At 40.9% G+C, this 25,653-nt stretch overlaps 1 protein-coding gene across 1 annotated transcript in view; it reads left to right on the forward strand.

The window, feature by feature from the left end:
* The window catches only part of LOC149471958 (dynein axonemal heavy chain 3-like), a 710,466-nt gene that overhangs the window by 391,574 nt on the left and 293,239 nt on the right, over positions 1-25,653 (forward strand). The window contains exons 17-19 of the mRNA XM_089652692.1: positions 10,703-10,874; positions 19,189-19,322; positions 19,414-19,585. Of these exons, the coding sequence (XP_089508818.1) occupies positions 10,703-10,874; positions 19,189-19,322; positions 19,414-19,585 (478 nt within the window). The remainder of the gene's footprint in view (positions 1-10,702; positions 10,875-19,188; positions 19,323-19,413; positions 19,586-25,653) is intronic.

Here is a 25,653-nt window from a genome sequence, read left to right on the forward strand (position 1 = left end):
CTCCTCACCCACCCTTTAGTGGGGCCCAGCTTAAATATTCTCCGCCTGAACTGTAAAACGGTATCTATCTCTGAGTCACCGAATTCCTTAACCTCCATTCGTCTCAATCCTGACTTCCCCCCAGGCATGCACAAGTCATTCCTATCTGAGCATTGGCCACATGACCAGATCTTGGTTAAACACTTTATCCGCGGTGGAAAAGTAATATCGTTCCGCGAACTGCTTGATAGCATAGATAGTCGAGATTTTCCTTTTTGGGCCTTTCTGCAGATAAGACACTTCCTGCTCTCACACAAACTGTTCCATAACTGGACTCGTCCCCTCACTCCTTTTGAATCCCTATGCTCTAGAGCTGAACCGCGCAAACATTTGATTTCGGCGATTTACCCTCTCCTTGTTGAGAGTAGGGATTATAACTCTTTACCCTCCTGCCGTGCTTGGAACAGAGACTTGGGAAACAGCTTTTTGGACGCCGATTGGGACCTAATATTTATGCATACTCATAAATGCTCCCTCAATGTCTCGACGCAGGAAAATGGATATAAAATTGCTTCGAGATGGTACCGAACTCCGTCGAGAATCTCTCGTTTTAATCCTTCCGTCCCCAACAGCTGTTGGAGATGTGGAACCTCGGATGGATCCTTTCTCCACATTTGGTGGTCTTGTCCCAATATCCAACCATTTTGGCAGGAGGTCCACCGGCTTGTAGTGTCTGTGACCACCTTGTCCCTAGCTTTCTCTCCAGAGCAGTTTCTTCTCCATCACTCCTCTCTGCCCAGGGGACAATACCTCAAATCTTTAGCAATGCATATGGTCAACGCAGCCAGACTCTGTCTTCCCACTCTTTGGGGCTCCACCCGCCCTCCCTCCATACGCGATTGGCTGATCCGTGTGGGTAAAATTGCGGAAATGGAAGAACTGATTGCGACCGCACTCGATTCCCCCACTAAATTCTCCCATGTTTGGGCCTGCTGGAATCACTTTAAAACTACTTCTACGTACCGGTCCTTTATGAACCGTCCAACCAACACGCCTGATTGATTACTAATCTCCATTGTATGTTACTCCACACTCTAGATCATACGGTAGGCGACTTCCCCACTTTCAGGGCTCCATCTCCACCTACCGGCCCCGGTTAATAGACTTTTGCTCAAATCCACCCATAAAAGACCCTTGGTGTTGACGACAATACAAACCCAGCTCCCCCCCCCTTCCCCCCCCCCCCCCCCGTTTTGTTTTTTTTGTTTTTTTTGTTGGTTTTTTTTTTTTTTTTTTTATCTTCTATCTTTTCTTGTTCTCCTTTTCTTTCTTCTTACCTTCTTGTTACTCGCCCAGTTAACCACTGGGTTCTTCTTTAGAGAACATTAGGCATGCCATTGTCATATTTACCTTGCTTACATTAGCGACCCTCACGACAATCTAAGCTTACTTACAGGTACCATCACTCCAGTAAAACACTAGCTTCATCCTCAACGGTTGTGCTGCATCTACCCTGCCTCCTTCTGCGGCGCTATAATGATAATTACATACTAAGAAGGTCCGATGCGATAACATTCCCATGCGCACTACTAGACTGCCTGAGTATTACAGACTTACCCCGTCGTGGATTGGCACATCCATGCTCCTTATGTGGTTCTTTGTAAGAATATTCCTACTTTCTCTTGACATGCACTGCCAAATGTTGTATATGACCATCATTTGCTTTTCTTTTGTATTATTATGCACTTTTTCAATAAACGTTTTTTTTGGAAAAAAAAAAAAAAATAAACAAGTAAAAAATGCTCACTATGCCTCTTACCAAATTCCTTAGGGTGTCTACTTTCCAAAAAGTGGTCATTTGCGGCTAAACGCCAATACACCTTTTATTCTCATCCCCACCAGTCATTCTCCAGGATAGATCATATTTTCATTACCACCGCCTCTACCTCCCGGCTCCTGACTTCTGAAATAATTCCAATCCCCTGGTCTGACCATTGCGCCGTACTCACGGCCATGACCTCGCTAGCCCCATCTCCTGCTGAACCCTCTTGGATTATTAATGATAACTTGCTTGCAAACCCAGCTCACTGTCTAGAAATTGAAGCAGCCCTTAAAGACTATTTTTCTCTCAACCAATCGCCTGATATTTCTCCTCTCCTGTTATGGGAAGCACATAAACCGGTACTGCGAGGGTTTTGCATTAGCAAAGCATCCTTCTTAAATAAATCCAAAAGACAACAACGTCTCTCCCTGGAACAGGCCTACAATTGCTCCCATCAAGCTTTCCAGGCGGCTCCCACGCCTGCCAACCGTGAGGCCCTGGAGCGATCTAGATTGGCTCTAGATCTCATCCTCACAGATCAAGCGGAACTCTCACTCCGCAGATCTAGGCACAAATATTACACTAGGGCAAATAAACCTAATACATTCCTGGCCCTCTCACTCCGCAGGCTTGACCAACTTACTAAACCTATCCGGATACGCACCTCTTCTGGCAACCTCACTAGCAACCCAGAACTCATTCTACAGACTTTCCATAAACACCTGTCACAGCTTTACTCCTCTTCCACACCTTTTGACCCCGCACAAGCAGAGGCCCTTTTAACTTCCATTTCCTTCCCGAAACTTTCGGAGTGCCAGTTAGTGGCACTTGAGCGACCCATCTCCCCAGCCGAAACCTTAGACGCTATTAAAAATCTGAAACTACGTAAACGCCCAGGACCAGATGGCTTCTCAGCCACTTATTATAAAAAATTTGCTCATCTCCTTACACCCATCCTCACTAATGCTTTTAATGCCTTACTGTCTGGCCAAACCTTCAACCATGAAACAGTACAAGCGAACATATCAATGATCCCAAAGCCGAATTCTGATGACACGCAGTGGTCCAATTATAGGCCAATTTCTCTTCTCAACATTGACATCAAACTGTTAGCCAAAATCCTCTCTTCCCGTCTTAACCTGTGTATTGGCTCTCTAATACATAACGACCAAGTGGGCTTTATCCCAACTAGGCAAGTGGGGGATAATATTAGGCGTGCATCTCTATTGGCTAATTTAGCCAGGTCTCGTAATATCCCAGCCTGCTTCCTGTCCCTGGATATCTGGAAAGCGTTCGATACAGTCTCATGGCCTTACCTCAGATATATATTACACCGTTGGGGTTTCAGCCCACATTTTTTAACCTGGGTCTTCTCGCTGTATCGAGAGCCTTCGGCCAGAATTAGATATCTGGGGCATAGGTCAGCTCAGTTCCCAATCTCCAGGGGCACGAGACAGGGCTGCCCTCTGTCCCCTTTGCTCTTTGCTCTGGCTATAGAGCCTCTTGCCCTCTTAATCAGAGCTAATCCGGATATCAGAGGACTAGAGATAGGAGGCATGCATCATAAACTATGTCTCTTCGCGGATGACGTCTTGCTCTTTCTTACATCTCCATTGACCTCCTCCCCATCCCTACTCCGGATTCTCGAAGCGTTTGGTTCGATGCCTGGACTAGTAATAAACCCCCATAAATCAACAGCACTCAACATCTCTCTCCCCCAGGTAGAGTTGACACATCTAAAGCAGATTTTACCATTTCCTTGGTCACAGTGTCATATCCCTTTTTTGGGAATCAAACTGACCCCTAAGTTATCAGACCTTTACGCAGCTAACTATCTTCCGATGCTAAACCACCTTTCGGCCCTTTTGACCAAATGGTCTTCCCTACCCCTCGCATGGCTAGGCAGAATAGCAGTTATCAAAATGTCAATCCTCCCAAAAATCCTATATCTATTTAGAGTCCTCCCAGTCCCAGTCCCCCCTCACTACATCCGCACACTGCAGTGTTGCATTTTTTCCTATGTATGGGGCAAAACTCGTCCTCGTATACCACGCTCCACCCTATACCGTTCTAAGCTCAATGGTGGTCTAGGTTTACCCGACATCAGCAAATATTATCAAGCAGCGCATTTAGCCCAATTACCTAAATATCATGCAACCTTTGAATGGGTGGCACTAGAGTCGATAGAATGTGACCCCTTATCTACAGCTAACTTACTCTGGTTGAGGCCAATAGACCGCTGCTCTATAACCAACCCCATCACTTCTCATTTTTTATCCATGTGGGACAGGCTGAAAACCCGATATCCCCTTCAATCACTACATAATCCCTTGCTTTCGTTCCTGCGAAACCCAGCTTTTCCCCCAGCCTGGCAGACACCCCTTTTATTCAAAGCCTGGTCCTCTGCTAATTTGCTCCGCACGCATCATTTCCTACAGAGTAATAAGTTTAAATCCTTTGCCTCGCTGCGGGAAACGCATAACCTCCCAGCTTCCGAGATATTCAGATACTTGCAGCTACAACACTTTTACGCCCCCTACGCTACCACAACTAATCGGCCAGATGCCATGTCTCTCTTCGAACGAGCATGCTACAAAGACCCTCACAGACGTGGGCTTATCTCTTGCTTATATTCACTCTTCACAACTTCGATTACCGCGTCCCCCCCTTTGTATACCCATAAGTGGGAAGTGGATCTGGGCAAGAAACTTGACCTATCTGATTGGGATCACATTTGGGCCAACACAAAATCTTCATCACAGAACATTGTAGCACTGGAAACAAATTATAAAGTTTTAACCCGCTGGTACTTGGTCCCAGCGAGAATCGCAAAATTTACCCCTAATTACTCTCCCAACTGTTTCAGAGGCTGCGCAGACCTAGGAACACACTACCATATGTGGTGGAACTGCCCAGTGGCCCAAGTCTTTTGGGATGAAATTTTCACCATGATATCTACACTTAGCACTATCACTCTACATCCTGACCCAACAACAGCCTTACTCAATCGGTGCCCCCTGGAGTTTCCAATTCACAATTCAAGCTCCTCATGCAAGTTACGACGGCAACTAAACAAGTTATAGCGAAATCCTGGAAATCCCCCACCCTAAGTGTTGCGGCCGTCAAAACCAGAATAACACAAGCCATGATACATGCAAAGGTGGAAGCCACAATTCTAGACAAGATTCCTAAATTTTTACGCATATGGAGCCCCTGGGTAGAGCACTTCCTCCCGCCTAACTTCGATGAATCACTCCTTCTTCCTTGATTTGTATACCGCGAGCCAAGGACGCTGTCAGTAGCCCTTTGTAGGCAGCACCTGAGGTCTGCTGCAGACTTGCTGAGTGCTCATGAAGTCACCGTTGCTGTTTCCCTTTCCCTCCCCTATCTTTCACCCCTGTCTGACCCCCCTCCAAACTTCACCCTATTTCTTTTTTGCACCTGGGAGACAATACTCTCATTGGCTGGGACAATGATGTTATCTGTAGTCGACTTTTATATACCTGTTTCAGCTAGAATTATATAGACATCTGTAATGTGATCCTCATTCATTTTTTCTATGTCCTACTGCCACCTCATTGTCCAATGTACACTAACAAAGTCTCCCTGTATGTAATGTTTGTAACTTTATGGTTTATTGTTAATAAAATGTTTGAACAAGAAAAAGTGGTCATTTGGGAGGGGGGGGATTTGTACTATCCTGGCATTTTAGGGCCTCCAAAACTGTGATAGGTAGTGAGGAAATGACATGAGGAAATATGCCCATTGAAAGCCTGGAGGTGGCAATTAGATTTTGGAGGCCTGTATGTGGCTAGGCTGCCAAAAAGTCTCTCATATGTGATATCACTATACTCGGGAGAAGTTGCAGAATGTATTTTGGGGTGTTATGCCACGTATACTCATGGCATGGTTAAGCAATATATCATTTAGGTGACAACTTTGTGTAAAAAAAAAATTGCCATTTTCCAAAAATTTGTGGTAAAAAATAAAATCTTCCATAGACTCAACATGCCTCTTAGAAAATTCCTTGGGGTGTCTACTTTCAAAAAAGGGGTAATTTGGGGTTTTATGTACTGTGATAGGCAGTCATAAAGCAAAAGCTGCGAAAATTCCAATATATAAACCATAGTTGGTAAACATATACTGTAACTTTCACACAAAACAATTAATATACACATATTGAGATTTTTTTTCACCAAAGACATGTAGAAGAATACATTTTGGCCTGAATTTATGACTAACTGAGTTTATTGGATATTTTTTTTCACTGAAAGTAGAAAATATAGATTTTTTTCAAGATTTTTGGTTATCATTTATATCACAAAAAAAATTCAAAACCCAGTAGTAATCAAATAAAACCAAAAGAAAGCTCTATTAGTGTGCAAAAATAACACAAATTTTGTTTGGGTACAACGTTGCGTGACCACGCAATTACCAGTTGAAATAGCGCAATGCTGAATAGCAAAAAATGACCTGGTCAGGAAGGGAAGAAAACCTTCTGGAAGTGAAGTGGTTAATGGACTCTATTTGTTTTCTTAATTTGTTTTGTATCTTTGGCAATTGGTTAATTTGTTTCGGAATAGCTTGGATGTTAAGAAGCTGGCAGCAGCCGCATCCTTCACAACCATTACTTATCTGCTGTCAGCAGGATTTCCCACTATCAGCAGAATGTAAACAAAAGAAGTGCCCCTTCGGATCTGGTAAGGATCTTGAGGGGATCCCATGCCAAGATTTAAAAAAAAATGGTGTGGGGACCCACCCAAAATCGATACCAGACCCTTTTCTGAGCACAGAGCCCAGCAGGCCAGAAAAGGGGAGGGTGAGGGAGTGACCCCCTCCTGAACCATATTAGACTACATGCCCTCAACTTGAGGGGGTGCTTGGGGGATGGGGGCTCCCCCCAAAGGGTTTATAGGGTCTTCAAGCAAGGGACTTATCAGAATCTGGAAGCCCCCTTTAACAAAGAGGACCCAGATACCGGCCTCCACCCTATGAGTGTGAGGTACATAATACCCCTAATAATTCACCAAAAAAATGTGTCCAAAGTAAAAAAAAACAAAGATAGTCCTTTATTTAAAGCCCTCTTTAAAAAAAATGTCCCCCAAAGTAGATCCAACATCAATCACGCTGAACGCCAACTTGCATGAAAAAAAAAGCTGTCCGTCGAACGCGACTGGTCCCATGTTCTGTTGTTCGCCGAATGACAGTTAAAAATGGGGGGTGGGGTTACCAAGTGACATCACTGGGTGACCCTTCCCCATGTTTACCTGTCCCAAGTGACAGGACATTCGCCGAATGACTCGCTGTATGCACCCAATACTATGGGGGGGCGGAATCCCCTTGTTAAAGAGAATTCCAGATTCCGATAAGCCTACCCACCCACAGACCCCCACAACCACTGCCCATAGTTGTGGGGAAGAAGCCCTTGTCCCCATCAACATGGGAACAAGGTGCTTTTTGGGGGAGTCCCCTTTGCTGAGGTTATGTGGCCTTGTATGGTTCAGGAGGGGGGTGCTCCTCATTCCCCTCTTTCCTGGCCTGCTAGTCTGCAAGCTTAGATAAGGGTCTAGTATAGATTTTGGGGGGACCACATGCCTTTTTTTTTTTATTTTGATGTTCCCCTTAAAATCCATAGCAGACCTAAGGGTCTGGTATATGTTTTGGTGGGGTTCCCTTGCCATTTATTTACTTTATGTTCTTCTGGTAGGTGATTATGAGTTCCTTACTTTCTGCAACATATTTATGAGGTTATTTATGTTTTTCTGCTACATATTTGCATGTCATATTGATATATAATTTTTCCACATGCAGCTTTGTTCTTCATTTTGCTGGTCACTGTTCGCATTTTTTTCCCCATTTAATATGGGCTGCTCACAAATACATTTTTTTACAAGAACATTACTATACTTTTTTTAATCTGTATAATTTTTTTTTATCTGTAATCTGTGTTATCTGTTATAAAACACCTTTTTGATTCTTATGCAAGAAAGGAATTCTTTTTATCTGAGTGGTTTCATCATTAAGGCCCCTTGCACATGGGCGACATAATTTACTGATGTTTACTCAGGAACTTGTGATGCCCATGAGCAAGGGGCCAGAAACTGTGTTTAAGACCTGAGTAATGCTGAGTATAGACGAGTACAGGTGTGTAAGAGTATAGATGAGTAAAATTCTTCTTCATTGCCAGTATTGTGGCCCCTTGCACAAGGGAGTCACAAGTTCCTGAGTAAACATCATTAAATATGATGCCCGTGTGCAAAGGGCCTAAGCAAGTAAACACACAAGTAAATTACTGCATTAAAAAGAAACATTTTCTATTTTTGTTTTACTGCTCTGTACTCAATACTGTATTACTGATCTTTACTCAGTTGTGTGCGATGTCCCATAGACAACAATGCATCTCATTTCAGATCAGTAAATAACTCCAGTGTGCAACAGGCCTAAAACAAAATGTTTCTAAGTTAATGAGATAGCCAACAGCATCTAAACACAGGCCTGGATATAATGTATATATTTCCACACTCTTAAAGTGTAATGTGAGACTTACTAACATTTAGAAATGAGCAAATATTGGCCAGTCTTAAATTCATGAGCATTGGTCCATATATTACCCAATAAAAACATGCAAATCAGCTAACTCAAACACTGTTTGCATCACTTTCAATACCTTTTTATTTGCATCCATCCAAGTTATTAAACAATGGGCAGATTTCTCACCACTCTCCATGAGATAGTGTCCTGTCTATGGCCATCCTCGACAAAAGGCATAAACAAGTTCTTATATTATTTGAAAAAGTGGTACAGAATTAGGATCACTTGCAGTAATCTGTCAATATAAGGGTATTCTTGTGAACAGTTCAAAGAATGTCCAAGTGTTGGAAGTTACCATTTTTACTCCCAGCTAAATATTTCAAATTATGCAAATTATTAAAATACCTTTCCTGCAATTTTGCATGCAGGATTCAAATCTGCCAATCCAAAATGTTTTTGGTTTTTTTTGTAGATTTTAGTAAAAAAAGCTTGGAAGTCTCTTTGTATTTTGGTATCAGTCTGTATAACCATGAATATTGATCACAAGCTTTAAGAACAATGTTTTGAGTATAGTATGGAAACAGGTTTTTGAGGGAGGTTTAATTTTTGAATTTTTATGCCCCCCTAGCGTGTGCAGAAATGTTACTATCCTCTTCTCTATTCTGGTGCTTTACAGGATCTGTTTAAGTTCTTGGGCCTGCCCCTAAAGCACCTGCTTAATCCCAAAGGTCATACAAAATGTTATCAACATGGCTGAGGCACCTGCATGCTTTTACACTTTTAAGGGCCTGTGTCAATGAGCTTTTGTTGTGATGGCATCAGGCATATATCTGGGATATATATATATATATATATATATATATAAATAAATAAACACACACTATATTGCCAAATGTATTGGAACGTATAAAATCAAGCACCTAGGCATGCAGACTGCTTCTACAAACATTTGTGAAATTAGCTCAGTGAATTCCAGCTTGGTACTGTGATAGGTTGCCACCTGTGCAATAAGTCTGTCTGTGAAATTTCCTTGCTACTAAATATTCTACAGTCAACTGTTAGTGGAAGCAACTAGGAACAACAGCAACTTAACCATGAAGTGGTAGGTCACATAAAATGACAGGGCACACAGTGTGCAGAATTTGCCAACTGTCTGCAGAGTCAATAGCTAAAGACCTCCAAACTTTGTGTAACCTTCAGATTAGCACAACAGTGCATAGAAAGCTTCATGGAATGGCCTTATATCACCACGTGCAATGCAAAGTGTCAGATGCAGAGATGTAAAGCATCCCACCACTGGACTCTAGAGCAGTGGAGACGTGTTCTCTGGAGTGAAGAATCACACTTCTCTGTCTAGCAACCTGATGGATGTGTCTGGATTTGACGATTGCCAGGAGAACGGTACTTGCCTGACTGCATTGTGCCAAGTGGAAAGTTTGGTGGAGGCGGGGTTATGGTGTGGAGATGTTTCTCAGGGGTTGGGCTTGGCCCCTTAGTTCCAGTGAAGGTGTCAGCACACCAAGACATTTTGGACAATTTAATGCTCCCAACTTTGTGGCAGCAGTTTGGGGATATCCCTTTCCTATTCCAACAGGACTGCATACCAGTGCACAAAGCAAGGTCCATAAAGACATGGATGAGTGAATTTGGGGTGGAGGAACTTGACTGGCCTGCACAGTTTAGTCCTGACCTCAACCTGACAGAACACCTTTGGGATGAATTAGAGCAGACTGCCAGCTAGGCCTTCGTGTCCGAAATCAGTGCCTGACCTCACAAATGCGCTTCTGGAAGAATGGTCAAACATTCCCATAGACACACTCCTAAACCTTGTGGACAGCTTTTCCAGAAGAGTTGAAACTGTTATAACTGCAAAAGGTTGGCCAACTAAATATTGAACCCTGTGGACTAAGACTGGGATGCCATTAAAGTTCATGTGCTTGTAAAGCTAGGCATCCCAATACTTTTGATATTATTGTGTATTTACATAGATCGATAGATAGATAGATAGATAGATAGATAGATAGATAGATAGATAGATATGATTTTTTTTCTTTTTTAAATCAAACTTAAACTATAATGTTACATTTTTGTAGACTGTTTCACAGTAACTATGAAAATTTCATTGCACAAAACCAAAGAGCCAGATCCGGGCTATAAATTAAGCTACATGTACAGTACTTGCTGAATCTGAAAATACTAACCTAATCATTTCCAGTAAATTATCCTGTCAACTGGCTCTTGTACAAAAATACCAGCTGGATAGAAACCTTTGTACGGCAACGCGATTAAGAAGAAAATACCCATGCTGTTACAGAAGTGTTCATAATGCAGTAAGAGTCATTTTCACAATGTATTTGTTAATTATTTAAGGTTGAAGCTGGACCGAGCAGAAAAGCTAATTAATGGACTTGGTGGAGAAAAACAGCGGTGGAGGAGCATAGCTACACAACTGGGAGATACATATCAGAACATTGTTGGAGACATGTTGTTAAGTGCTGGTATTGTGGCCTATTTAGGGTCATTTACTTCAGAATTTAGACAGGTATGTGATATTTAGGAGCTGCTCATCCATATTGGGTGGTCTATCTTTTCCCAAAAAATATTTAACAACTAATGGCTGGTGTTTCACACAATGTGGACAATTTATTTAGAAAAGTAGAGGTGTTGTCCATAGCAACTCATTGCTGTGTAGTTGCTTTTAAAGTTCCAATCAAATAACAGTGACTGCTTTGAGTAACATAGTTCTCATTCTTTCAAACAGTTTTCCCTTAATGAGCCCTGTTATACTGAACCCCCATTGTCGATTCTCAGTTGCCAAACATCAGCTAGATAGCTTTATAAAGCATTGAAAAAACATCAAGTGTGATATGTTGTTTTGACATGTTTATTGATTTTATGATAAATAGTATGAACATGTTACCTCAAACCATCTATTTATTTATCTATGGCCCATATTAGAAAACTATTGTAGATTATTTGGGATTTGTTTCATTTGCATCAACCACTTAGCCACTACTAGTCATTTTACATGAATGGTTAAAAAAATAAAACAAAACAAATAAAAAAAACAGATCTCATTCACTGCAAAGATCATTACCCCTGTCAATATATCCACTTTGATTAGAGATAGCATTTTCTCATTTTCATGGTAAATAATATTATACTATGTTTTAAGGATGTTAGTTTGTTTAATTTACATCAGTACATTTGATTCATTTTTCATATTGTAGCAGTAGCTGTTCTATCTGGAAGGCTTTGATAAAAAAAACAAAATCATCACGCTTTATCAAGCAGGAAATGAGCTGGCAGTAAACACTAGGCACACAGTTTAAAGATAGAAAAAGAATTACAATGTGATTGTATATGGACATGGGTTTAAGAACATTTTATGTGGTTGTTGTAGTTTAAGTGAATTGTACCTTATTTTTTTTTAGGCTCCACTTTTGTATAACTTTAAATCTGCTAAATACAAAATACTTTTTCTCAGCATATGCAAAAGAGGCATTGTTTCTTCATTGGATGGTACTGTAATACTGTAAATATGAATTAAGAATATGCATATGACATATTTCACTAAATAAAGAGGACCTGAACTCAAAAAGTGAAGATTTCCTACTACTTGGACCTACCAAACTACTACACGCACACAACTACTTCCCCTCCTTTTTTCTCTTCTTTTTTTTTTCTTTCTTCCAATTCCCATTTAAGTCTCCCTGCCAATCTCCCTCACAGGGCAGGGAATGCAATCAGAGGCACCATCTCTCATTTCCCACTTTACATGCTCACCAGCCAGGCAACAAGGTATTTCTCCAGCTCATCATGTCCTCGAAAATCATTTCTAACCTTCCCTGCTCATTGAGATGTATCTCTATCCCTATGTTAAGGGCCTTATCCTTATGGAAGAAAAGGTCACAGGTTCTGTCCACACTTCATGAATAAAAGCCTCAAATAGTCTTCCTCCAGGAATCTCCATTCAAGATGGACCACATCCAAAAACATTATGACAAACTCCTTACTGTGTCTTATCATGACACAACAGCTCACTCCAAAATTAAAGGAATATCAATCTTCCTTTCCAAACGCTCTCTGTTTCAACTCTTGGATATAATGGCGGACCCAGAAGGCAGCTACCTGTTTTTTAAAGGCCAAATCAGCTCCCAACTTATTGCTTTGGCAAATATTTGTTCCCGTAACGAACATCAGGTCTCTTTTTCATAACATTGGGGAGCTGCTCCCCTCCTTCCAGTAGGATATGAGTTCAATGCCCCCCTGAATCCTTTTGTAGTTCCTTGACTGGAGCGTCGGTGGTCTCATACAATGCATTGTGCTAAATTAAAACTCAACTTCATAATTTGGCTCTCCATGATACCTGGTCCACTCTCTTTCCTCATGTCAAAGACTGTACATTCTATTTTGCGCCACACCAGAAATACTCCAGAATAGATTATTTCTTCATATCTCAGGCTGATTTTCTCTCTCTCTTTCTCCACCGAGCTACCATAGAACCCATGTTGTTATCTAACCACCACCCCATTACAGTGTCCCTGGTTTTTACCGATAAGTCTCTCAGAGCAAAAATATGAAAACTGAATTCTTCCATTTTGAAAGAAGCCGATCATATTTGCTTGCTCTCCAGTCATCTACGAGACTACTTCTTGGAAACCGCAAAACCGGAAATCCCCCTACTCGTGCTCTGGGAGGCTCATAAGGGCTTCATATGAGGGAAACATCTGTCATTAGCAGCCAAGGTAAAAAGGGTACTCCAAGCTATTTGGTACGCCAAAAGGCATTCAACAAACAGGGCAACAAAAGTGGATGCCTGCTAGCAGGGGCTTTTCACCCATCTGGTTCTCCAATGCAGATTCACCATATTCGCGATCAACACAACAAAGTTTGGTCTTGGAGTGACGATATCGGTGAACAATATAAGTCTTATTATCGTACACTTTACAACTTGCAACCTGAATTCTCTAGCCCTTCTCAAACAGAAAAGAACACCAGTTTATTGCAGACTTTCTATCCAAACATGGCCCAAACACCATATCCCTGGCAGATGCAAGACGATTGGAACTGCTCCTCTCCTATGAGGAGCTCAACAAAGCACCAAAGCAAACTAAACCAGGGAAAAGCCTGGGCCCAGATGGTCTGACAGTTCAATATTATAAGACCTTTTTTTTTACATTCTCGCACCTAAATTCTTGTCTGCCTACAACACTCTGTCTTTGCCAACAATGCGAGTCATTCATGAAAGGCGCATCACAGTTTTACCCAAGGAAGGTAATGATGAAACACAGGTTGGAAATTAGGGAGTGGCTTGGGACTATAAGATGGTGGTGCTACAAATGGTAGGCATACGTTCTCACATGTGCAATAAAGATTTAGCCACGTTCCAAACCTTATGAAATGTCAAAATAAATCCCTCTAGGACTTACGCTGTGAATGTCTCTTTGCCTCCTCTGGTAGTTTCCCAGTGGAAGAGCAATTTTACTTTTTGGTGGAAAGATAAAGCCATTACCTATTTGGGGATACAGATTCCGGTCTGCTTCTCTGAAAGTTACGCTAGAAAATTCCATACAACGCTGGAATCAATCCAGAAAGTTCTAAGGACCTAGGTCTCACTCAATAATTACTGGATTGGTCATGTGGCTCTTGTAAAAATTAATATATTACATTACATTACATTACATTGAGTTTATATAGCGCCAAAGGGTTTGCTCAGCGCTGTACAATAGAGGGGGGGACAATACATGAAACATTACAGCAGCTACGAACAGCACACGAGGGGTAAGAGGGCCCTACTCTTTCGAGCTTACAATCTGGGAGGGAGGGGGTAGTGGTACAGGAGGAAGTGGCTGTGGGGGATGGAGTGGTAGGAGGAATGAAGGAGAGCAGCAGTTAGGTGAGGGTGGGGTAGGCTTCCCTGAAGAGGTGGGTTTTCAGGGAGCGCCTGAAGGTGAGGAGGGAAGGTGACAGTCTGATGGATTGGGGTAGTGAGTTCCAGAGGATGGGGGAGGACCTGGAGAAGTCTTGCAGACGTGCGTGTGAGGAGGAGACCAGGGAGCAAGATAGAAGGAGGTCCTGTGAAGAGCGAAGGGTACGGGTAGGGTGGTACTTGGGAATCAGGTCGGTGAGGTAGTTAGGGGCAGTGTTGTGAATGGCTTTGTAGGTCAGAGTGAGTAGTTTGAATTTGATGCGTTGGGCGATAGGGAGCCAGTGGAGGGAGAGGCAGAGGGGGGTGGCAGAGGTGGAGCGGCTGGTGAGGTGGATGAGTCTGGCAGCTGAGTTCAGGATGGTCTGAAGCGGGGAGAGTTTGCACTGGGGTAGGCCGGTGAGGAGGGAGTTGCAGTAGTCAAGGCGTGAGATAATCAGGGAGTGCACAAGTAGTTTAGCGGTGTCTGGGGTAAGGAAGGTGCGTATTTTGGCGATATATACCTGTTATACCTGCTGCAGACATCCCAGTTCACCTTCCCCCATCCTTCATTGCCACATATATGCTTAGCAGTTTGGCCTTTGTCTGGAGAAATTCATATCCATGCATTAAATACTCACGTCTTATGTTAGCTAAACTAAATGATAGGATTGGTCTTCCTGACCTCTGGAAATATTGTCTAGTGTGCCAGTTAACCAGGATCATAGATTGGATTGTACATGGCGGGCTGAAAGCATGGGTTTCCCTAGAATGCTCTTTCTCTACTTTACCACTGGCGGATCTACCCTGTCTCCCTGTTCGTCAGCTGGATAAATCAGTTCTAACTCATCCCTTTCTAGGGTCTACCCTGCAAAGTTTCCTTGTCACCTGGCCCTTTAACTTCCATCTGGTTAAACCTAGACTTTACTTCAGGAATGTCAAGCTCACTTTTAGCAACCATATGGCCTCATGCAGAGGTGTGCGAGTCTCCGTTTTTCTCTAAAGGTCAGTTGTTAAGTTTTGAGGCCTTAATCCCCCTCTCGACATCTGGTTCCTTCCCCATGTGGACTTAGAGGTTCAACTCAAACTTTTTTTTGTCTTACCCTGTGGAAAGTATGTGGTCGAGACCCCTCACACCTTTCAAGTCTCTATGCAGAAAAGTGAAACCACCAAAACCATATCGTTTCTACTATCTATTTTCTTTTGCTTCATGACACCCAATCCACCACAGATTCATCACAACTGGCAAGGGAAAGAAAGTTTCAGGTAGACCCATCTAATGATAATTGGACCAACATCAATACGTATGTCCATAAGGGCTTGCTAAATGCAGCAGTTGAAGAAAACTGTTATAAAATTAGAACCTGGTGGTATCATACTCCATCCCTGTTTCACAAATCTGCCCTTTCCATACCAGACATGTGTTGGAGATGCGGTCGGTAGGAAGACACAATGCTGCACATTTGGTGGTCATGTTAACTGCTTCAGCCTTTTTGGAAAGAAGTTCACCAGATTACCATTGAGGTTTCCACTCTTGCCTTGGACTATACACCAGTCCAATATATTTTTTTAGCCATGATCAGGCTTTGCATACTTGAACACTGGCATTCCACATGGGCTCCAGTGATCAAAGAATGGTTTAAAAGACTGACTACAACTGAAGAGATGGAAGATTCATATCTCACGGGACCATCTTACAAAATTTTTTAACACATGGGTCAGTTAGACCCACTTCAAAACTATCGTGCAAGACAAAGCCTACCTTTAATTTAGTACATGTAGCAGATATTGCAATGTCAATGCGTTCTGGCATGTCTCACGGCTCTTCCTCCTGCAGGCAGAATGGAATGACCAGGTTTATCCCATTTTTCCATGCTTGGTGGGGGGGAAAAGGTGAGGAGACTGGAGTTGGTCCCTGCCCTTTCCTTCCTTCTTTCTTCCCTCCCTTTAACTTGTATACCTGCTACCCCCTCATTCTCCCTTTGTTTCTACTTCTTTTTCTTACACTGTACTTTAAGTAACCTCCCACCTTCATTCAGTCCTACCTAGGATTCTTTAATATATTGATCTACCACCTCAGGGCTGATAGTGGTCTGTGCTTTAGGATATTGAACAACGTAGGACTTTGGGAGGTCTCACTGTGTTTTTCTTGTACAGTACAAGTTTGCTATATGTTCTGTATGTAACCTTCGATTTGATCACTTTATTATGCCCTGTATATATTTCTGTACTTTTCTTGCTGTGATTTAAATAAGCAAATTTATGGAAAAAAAATGGCAGATTGCTTTCTGTGCCTAGCCATTCTTGTGCTTAGAGTCATTGGCTATATATCTGTAGTGTGAGATTACTGTCTAACACACAGGGCCTCTGACTGCTAGTCTCATGAGTTTCATGCTTACCCCTAACACAGGTGGTCAGACATTATAGTTGGCTTATGTTTTCTTCACCTATAGCATCCCTCTTTCCCTTAAGGCAAACAGGCCTACCATTACTCGGTTGCCCCAGGACTTATACAAAATGCTATATTGCCTGGCCACCATGCTGGGGCAGGCACGACCTGAGCGCAACAAACAGGTACTTGTGGTTGACAGACAGGCAGAGGGGTTCAATGACAGTCCAGGTAAATGGCAGGGAAGGTTCAGAATAGTCAGGATCAAATCCGTAGTCAAAAAGCAGTCCGAGTTCCAATCTGAAATCATACACAGGGAAATCCAAGCAGCAAGGCAGACAAACAGGGAGCTTGAAGCACGTGTCCACAATATCACAAGCATGAGACTGCAGGCTTGGCTGGAATAAATCAGGTTTGGTCTTCACCCAAAATCTGTACACATCAATCACCGTTCAAGTCGACAGACAGACAGGGAGAATGTGTCACAACCAAAACCAGGATGCTTGAATGAGACCATCAGCTGTGATGGAGCAGGATCGCTACACGCTCCTGACAATAAGGTTATGGAGTGAGATGTAATCATGTAAATACTATGCTACCCACTGCACTTCTTACTAGAAAAAAAACTCAGATTACTTACTGGAGAGAAAATTAAAATTATCTGCATCACAAAGAACTTTGTGCTCCCACTTTGTTTATCCTGTGAATCTGTGCATTTTGCACTTCTCCTACTGTGAATATCCGCCCACTAATCATCAGATATCCAGTTATTGGGGGGAGAGGGGATTTAATATAAGGACGCAAATCCCTGCCTTTAGCAATGAAGGCCACCTCAGTCATTGGGAAAAGACCATCTGCGAGGAATATAAAGGTAATACTAGTGACTGGTAATTGCCCTCTGCTTGCCTTGCATAGCTTCCACAGTTCAAGAGCTCTTTAACATCACAGCTGTTATCTTCAGATAAACTTTTCTTTATAAGTAAGCTTATATAGTATGCTTATATAACTTGATGGCAGTGTTCACTTAACTATAACCACCGTGTGTTGAATAATCTACAGCAGTGATGCCTGCTGTTACCTTACATAAGTCCCTCAATGTTTTTTTTCATAACCCCTATATATATAAAAACATCTCTAAAAGAATATCTAAACCCAAGAAAATGTAATATGTTGCAGCGTAGTGTTGTATATACATGCAGATCCTGCCAGAAATGGATCCATGACACTTTAATTGAAAGCACAAAACAAATTATTTTTATCTGCTGTAAACTAATTCTCCCCCTCCCGTGTAATGACGATGGTTAGAGGAAGACATGTTTGTAGTCCAGATCAGGGGCACAACCTGAGTAACAGCCATGGTTCCCCCATAGAGTCATTTGCACATTACCTGTACAATAAACCATCTTAAAACACTGCAGATCATTTGGGTACTGAATGAGAAGATGAAGAGGAGCAAGCTTCATGGAGAAGCTTCTCTCAAGTAGCTTAGTTGCTGCATGTTCTGACAATGTACATGCATAAGAGAAGAAAGCCATTCATCCAGATAAGAAAGTTTTGGGGACATAGATGATCAGGTGCCGTTACAAAGTAATAATATGAAAGGTTGTGTGTTATGACATATTCCCTTCTAACTGGTTGTGGGACTGGTTAGAAAGCTGAATGACTTACAGATAATAAAATGACACCATGTAACTTTTGGGAAATCAAATATTCAGGAGGCCCAACTAAGCTGTATCCCAAATCTGGCCCCTCAAGTTGCTAATCACTAATAAACTCTTAACAGTTACAAAACCCAGCAGCTCAAATGAGTACATTGTATATGTCTAAAATCCTTGCTACTGCCACATATTAGCTTTCAAGCTTTAAGATTCCAGAATCCTTTTGTCAGGTCAACTTCAACATTGAACTGTAGAGAAACGTAGCTAGGCCTTAATCTTTACATCAAAACCCCTGTTGTATCTCTTTTTATTTACTTTGTTTAATTCTGAAGTGCCATTTTTTTCTGAGGGAGCATGTACTAGTGATGTATTACAACAAATATTTGCTACATATATAGATTTATGAAGTTGATATATTTTAAGTTGAGAATACTTGCAGGAGTACTGCAAGTTTAAACTTTAGGTATTGTGTAGTAAGAGAAGATGCAAAATTATTCCTCAAGGTGAGAGAATATAAATGGACCAAAAAGACCAAATGGACAAATGTAGACAGACCAAGAACATATTTAACTAAAGCAACAAGGAATAATGAAGTATTGGGAGGCAGTTCATTTATGTCTGTTCATTAATCATACAAAGCAATCTGTGACTTCACAGTAGAAAACAGGAAAAGGAAGGTGGCATCAGTGGAGGGGGAGAATGAAAATTAGGAGGTGATAAAAGCTAAGTAAAAAAAAAAAAGTTAATCTACTTCTGGTCTAAACTGTCAAGTCTAAAAAAGAAGGAAGTATAAAAATATACACATGCAGGAAAAACATACTAGAAAATCTCAGTCAAATCAATATTCATCAAAATCATGTTTTCCTGTCACTAAATAATATTCATTTTTTTTTGCCTTAAGGAAATATTAAAAAAATGGTTCAAAATGTGTAGAGACAAACACATTCCTGTCTCTGATGAATTTGCACTCTCAAGCACCTTAGGAGATCCTGTGAAAATAATGGAATGGCAATTTCTTGGGCTGCCAAAAGACAAGTATGACAGCTATTCTACTGTACAACAAATTTTGGGTAAAGATGGGATAAATATGAAAAAAGGAATGTGTACAAATTAACATCTCTCTCAGTTTTTCCATAGAAAATGCCATTATTGTGACATCAGCTCAGCGATGGCCTCTTATAATTGACCCTCAAGGCCAAGCAAACAAATGGATTAAAAACATGGAAAAAATCAATAAAATTCAAACTTGTAAAGCAACAGACACAGACTACCTTCGAACTGTTGGTAACAGTATACAGGTACTGAGTATGTAAATGATTTTTTCTTGCTTAAAGCCTGAATATCTGTAAGGAAATGAAAGGACTGAAAGCTGAAGTGCATACAGAAAGTGTAGTTAATTCTTTACACGTTACAGTGTTTAAGTTATAATTACCTTGTTAGTCTCTGTCATCTTGTCGAGCTCTTTATTATGATTTATGACCCCAAGGCACCTGTTCACCACTCATTGCATGGCTTTCTGCCTATTCAGATAATTCTGAAAATTTTATGAACAATTGGCTGTACGAATAGTACAGCACTGGCCTGTTTGTCGTGTTTGGAAATGAAATATAGTTTCTGCCATGCTGCTTTGCACTGTCGTATATTAGGTATTCTTTGAATATCTATTTTAATTAATCATATTTTCTATTTTATTACCCTTATAATGAAAATGTAATACAGGGCACAACAAAATGGCATACAACCAATGTAATTGTTTTTATCATCTAATTTTAATGGGAGTGATTTTTGATTTTCTCCCTATAAATAATATTATGGAAAATGTACAGGTGTGTCTTTTGCATTTTAAAAATGTTTCTGCATCAAACATTAGTATATGTGTTAAACTTAAGTGTGTCTGAAACCTATATATATATATATATATATATATATATATATATATATATATATGCTAAAGTGCCAAACCTTTTTTTTTTGCTAAGCACTGGTAATGTACTGTATAGACATGACGGTTCGTTTTAAACCCTCAAGTATATGGTACATTTTAAACTGTGCTAGATATACAACTATGTTTTTCTGCTGATTTACATTTTCAGTTATTTTAATTTGTTTTAGTATTTGTTGTGTGGTTTTCAGTATTTTAGTATTTGGTATGTGGCTAGCGACAACAGCAATTACTAGCCCCTGCAGGTTGCTCAACCTCAGCTGACGCCGTTTTATCTAAACCTAAGGTTTTTCTGTAGCCATGTTACATTTTTGCTGTGTACTAGTTAAGTTTTCCATGGAATGAATCACTAAACAGTCTCATTCCACTAGGTTTGGTCAACTACAGAAATGTGAAATGGTGGGAGTAACATGTTGCTTTTTAATTTTACAGTCTTGTACTAACACGTCCTCAGAGTTTCTTATCATTTTTAGTGTGCTATAGCTCTAGCCAAATATATCCATTCAGAGAGAGCTCACTTTAGTGCCAAAGTATTATAAATACCTATATCCTGAATTAAAAATTAGTTATTTGCAAAAACAATAAAAAGAAAAATGTCAAAGAAGAAAACACCTGCTTGTATCCACAGTATAAGCAACAGCCACTAATCAAGGAATAAAAGCAGCTTGCAGTGTTATAACTATAGCTATAGCAACTCACAAGGCTGCAATTGGGCCTGGAGGAAATAAAGGGCACTATTAGGAAGGTTGCTGAGAATAGTTAAACATAGGGGTTGATTTACTAAAGCTGGAGAATGCAAAATCTGGTGCAGCTGTGCATGGTAGCCAATCAGATTCTAATTTCAGCTCGATCAATTAAGCTTCGATAAAAAAATTGGAAGCTAATTGGCTACCATACACAGTTGCACCAGATTTTGCACTATACAGTTTTAGTAAATCAACTCTATAGATTTAGTACGGTATCATTAAGGGTTGTAGAGGTAGCTGTTGACACTGAAACTGACTGCAAAGTCAAATCTAGAAGAGCTGACATCAGAAACACAGGAGGAGTCATTATAATTAGCTGTCTTTACAGTAACCCAAGTAGAGTTATTGCACTTAGAACTTTTGCTGCAGAAACTAACCAACTCTCTGAGATTAACCCTGCCTGCCTAATGTGATCTTCTTCAGGCTGTTCTCTTCTCTGTTCTCTGTTGTCTTCTCTTCGGATATGACAGCTGAATTTTGCAGTACTGCAAGCAAAAAAAAAAAAAAAAATTTAAGTTTGTATTGGCATTATAACAATTATGACAATTATGTAATTGGCCTCATTCACATGGGTGCACTCATAACTCCACCTATACTTCCCACCCAGAAGGCATAGGTGGTCCACGCAGCCAACCTGTTTAAACCAATGACAGGCTGATGGCTTCATGGACTTTCATGTGCATCCCTAAATGTACATCCATGCTGTCTGCATCAGCAGCCTGTCTGTGTTCTGAGCAATGGATTGGTCCCACACTGATGTACACACCAGTGTGTATCAAATTCCATAGATAACCTGTGTACTCCTGTAGAAAATTATATGTCTTACTTCAGTAAGGAGCCCTGTGCAGAGGACCATATAGTTCAGCCAATAGCTCTTTTATTTTCTTAGCAGGCTTGACAATGGGCTTACAGGCTTGACAATGTACTGCAGGCTTGACAATGGCCCATTGAGATTTAAAATATCAACATGTTATATGTGGATGTGTGCCTCTGTAAGGCAACCCTTTCTGGAGTGTGAGGTCCTATTATAGAATAGGAAGTGCCAAGGTTGTAGTTCTGCTAAAAAAAAAAGTCATTGAATAACTTTTGGTGTGCACCCTAATTTTTGACTGGATATAGGTCTGAAAATGACAGCAAGGACAGGAGCAATGCAAACCTGTGTTTACTTCCATCTCATAGTTAGATTTAAAAAGGACATATCTGCCAAATGTAAAGTAATTCACATGTAAAGTTATGTACAGTATTTTTCTTATAGATTTTATAGGATCAGGTTATTTGTATAAACAATTAACCATTAACAAGAGTCACTATGAGAAAACTGTTCTGTTTTTGAGGCCTAATAAATAAAGTCAGTTATATTTATGTTCCATTTTTTTATCATCATCATGACCATGTTGTATTGTATTTTGAAGTACAATGCAGTCTAAAGTTAAAAAAGAATCTGAGGAGAGTTCACATAGACTGGGCTAAAGTGAAAGCCTGCTCATTGTGAAGTCTCCTTTATGTAGGTAGAATTGTTATTTCTACATGGTTGAGCAAGACTGCCTTGAGGTTTTTAGAAATAAAAAAAAATCTCAAGAAAGACCCTCCAGAGCAGGAAATCTGTCTGTTTCATCCCATGGGGTCAGTTGGCACAGAGTGAGACTGACACAGTTTTTATTTTCCTTTCAAGTCCGTTTCACTTCACCAAGAAGCAAAACAGGCGACTCTCAGCCTTGTGGGGGTTTTGTTAACAGTTTTACACTAAAAATGCAAACCATCCATTGTAGATTAGTGGCTTAATTTTAACAGTTGGATGTTTTCGCTAAGATCCCAGCTGTATGTCAAGATGTTTGCCAACTAGAGTAATACACGACTGAAAGTAAATATAGTTTGTGCTTTGGATTTAGGGATGAAAAGATATTGAAAGTCTCACTAAATGTGTTTGCTTGTGAAACATTATAGTTTTCTAGTTGGGTGTATAATAGCATTATAATAATAACAACAGTATAACAGTTAGAGTATTAGTATTGTAGCCTGTGGTTTCTTCAGCTTATCTGCAGAATGTTTTCTCTTTGTCAAAATGTATTGCTCCCCTACCGCAGTGTAGACAGTGTTGAACTGTAATGTGTCCCCGGTACATGAGGAGTGGCGGCCATTTTGGAATAGACGGAGTATGGAAGAGGTCACCGCTAGCTGAAAACCTTGGACTTGGCCCCGCTCACTGGATGGAGAAGAGAGGAGAGAGGGGAAAGAGAACCTGAGCTGAAGGGAGAGCATATGGATGGACGGAGCTACCTAAGCAGTGCAGAGAGAAAAAGTGTGCAGGACTGCCTCAGAGACTGAGAGGTGCTACTGTACAGTCCTGCCTGAAAGGACTGTACTCTGCTGTTCTAGAAATCTACTTTTCAAGAGCTCTTCTGTTCCAGAGATTAGCTGTTACAGGGATAGGCTGTTTCAGATATCTGTTTTTTCCAGGAATGCTATTGCAAGGCTGTGCTGTTGATAAATGCGATTACGTGAGTTAATGGGCTATATCCATCTGAGACTGTGTGTGGGTTTAGTTATGCTTTTAAAGAGGCTACTATTTGTACTGGCTAAGAGCTTAATTACTGTTGTAGCGATTAGGGATTGTGGAAGTAGTGTGATGTGACTGCAAAGGAGACTCCATCAAGAAAAGAACTGTTGCTGGGGACACTACTGTGTCAGCTGGAGTGGCCTTTAACCATTTGTGCCTGTTTACACTGTTAATCTTGGGGATTACCAGTGCCCTGAAAACATTGCTGATCAGTCTACAGCTGATCAGCAATGATGAAGCCTGTTTAGTTCAACCCAGAATGCCAACTAAACATTTTGAGAGTACATGTCAGGCATCATTGACAGAAGGGATCCCTGCATCAACACCCATAGCCAAAATAGGGCCTAAATTCATTGTGGGGCTGGGCCATGAGCAGCCCTTCCTACACTGGGTTTGGTTACCAGAAATGGAGACTCTTCTCAGGAAGTCAGCTATTGTCTTTATATGAAGAAGGCTTTGGAAAATTAATGGTGCAGCTTATGGAGGCATTGAATGAGTGGGACATTCCTGAGACCCAGAAGAAGCAAAAGCTTACAGAAAACTTAAAGCCCAGCTCCAGTATATTAGCAACCACCAGTCTGGTGGTCGAAGGATTCAAAAAATGTTATGCGTGTAAGGCATCAAAAGGTAAATCCAAGGAGAAGGAAGAGTTTCAAAGTGATGGCCACGGGTGAAGAAATTAGAATTAAAGATTTTATATGCTGTGCTTTGAAAGGGTAGTGTATATGATCGAATGTAACTGTGGACTTCAATACGTAGGTCGAACATCGAGAAATCTTACTACAAGAATTCGGGAACATATACAGAACATTAAAAAAGGTTAAGAGAAACAGTGTTTCAAAGCACTTTAAATTGATGCACAACTGCGACCCTAGCCAAATGGTATTTTGGGTACTGGAGAAAGTGAATAGACACTGGAGAGGAGTTATTTTTTTAGAAAATTGAGCCAAAGGGAATCCTGGTGGATTCATAAGACTAAAGTTCTAAAGCATTGCTTATTTGGCTCTTATTCAGATGAGATTTCATCTGTGTTCATTTGCCATAACTAGGAAATGTCTGACATTCTGATTAGGACCACCCTTATTTCTTGCCTAATGACTATCTTTGGTTAGATGTTAGTTTGTGAGCAGCATGTGGTCTCCACAAAGATGGTGGCGGGGGTATGGTAAAAGGATGCTATGTCAATTAGGATGCGGTAGATATACAGTATATAAGAGCATGGTGTTGTTGACAAGCCTGAGCCTTTGAGAAAGCCGTCTGGGGCACAATGCATCAAACGGGCAGTGACCTTATCACGCTGGGAGAAGCCTAGATACCATTTTGGAAAGTAGAGTATGCTAATAGCCTTTGACATGCACTATTGGATGTTTCTTTGCTTCCTTTTAATATATCTATTCTTGGGAGATCGGTTTGGACCAGGTAAATGCTGAAGAAGATCGTAGTATCTAATATAAAAGCACAACTGAACCTCCTCTTGCAGTGGGGTCCATGATATAGGCTGAGGAGGTATCAATGAGGTGTGGTGAACGGCACGTTGTTGTTTGCTAACGCTGAAGAAAGTTACATAGTTAGTCTGGCTGAAAAAAGACAAAAGTCCATCCAGCTGAACCAAAAACAAAAAAAAAGTATAATCCTATACCCACCGTTATATTCAGAGGAAGAAAAAAAAAAAAAGGAAAGCATGATCCAATTTGCTCCTGCAGGGGACAAAAAATTCCTTCCTGATCCACTGGGAGGCAATCCGATATTCCCTGGATCAACTTTACCTATAAATGTTAGTATCCAGTTATATTCTGTGTATCTAAGAAAGAATCCAGGCCTTTTTTAAACCAATCCACTGAGCTGGCAAGAACCAACTCTTGAGGGAGTCTATTACACATTTTCACAGCTCTCACTGTGAAGAAACCTTTCCATATTTGGAGATTAAATCTCTTTTCCTCCAGACACAAAGAGTGCCTCCTTGCCCTCTGTGATGACCTCAGGGTGAATAACTCTACACCGAGTTCACTATCTGAACCACTGATGTATTTATACATGTTGATCATATCCCCCTTTAATCTCCTCTTCTCAAGAGAGAATAAATTCAGTTCCTCTAATCTTTCCTCATAGCTGAGCTCCTCC

The sequence above is a fragment of the Staurois parvus genome, unplaced genomic scaffold, assembly GCF_062004578.1.
Source record: "Staurois parvus isolate SC_StPar_1 unplaced genomic scaffold, SC_StPar_1.0 ptg000025l, whole genome shotgun sequence".
NCBI classification, from domain to species: domain Eukaryota; kingdom Metazoa; phylum Chordata; class Amphibia; order Anura; family Ranidae; genus Staurois; species Staurois parvus.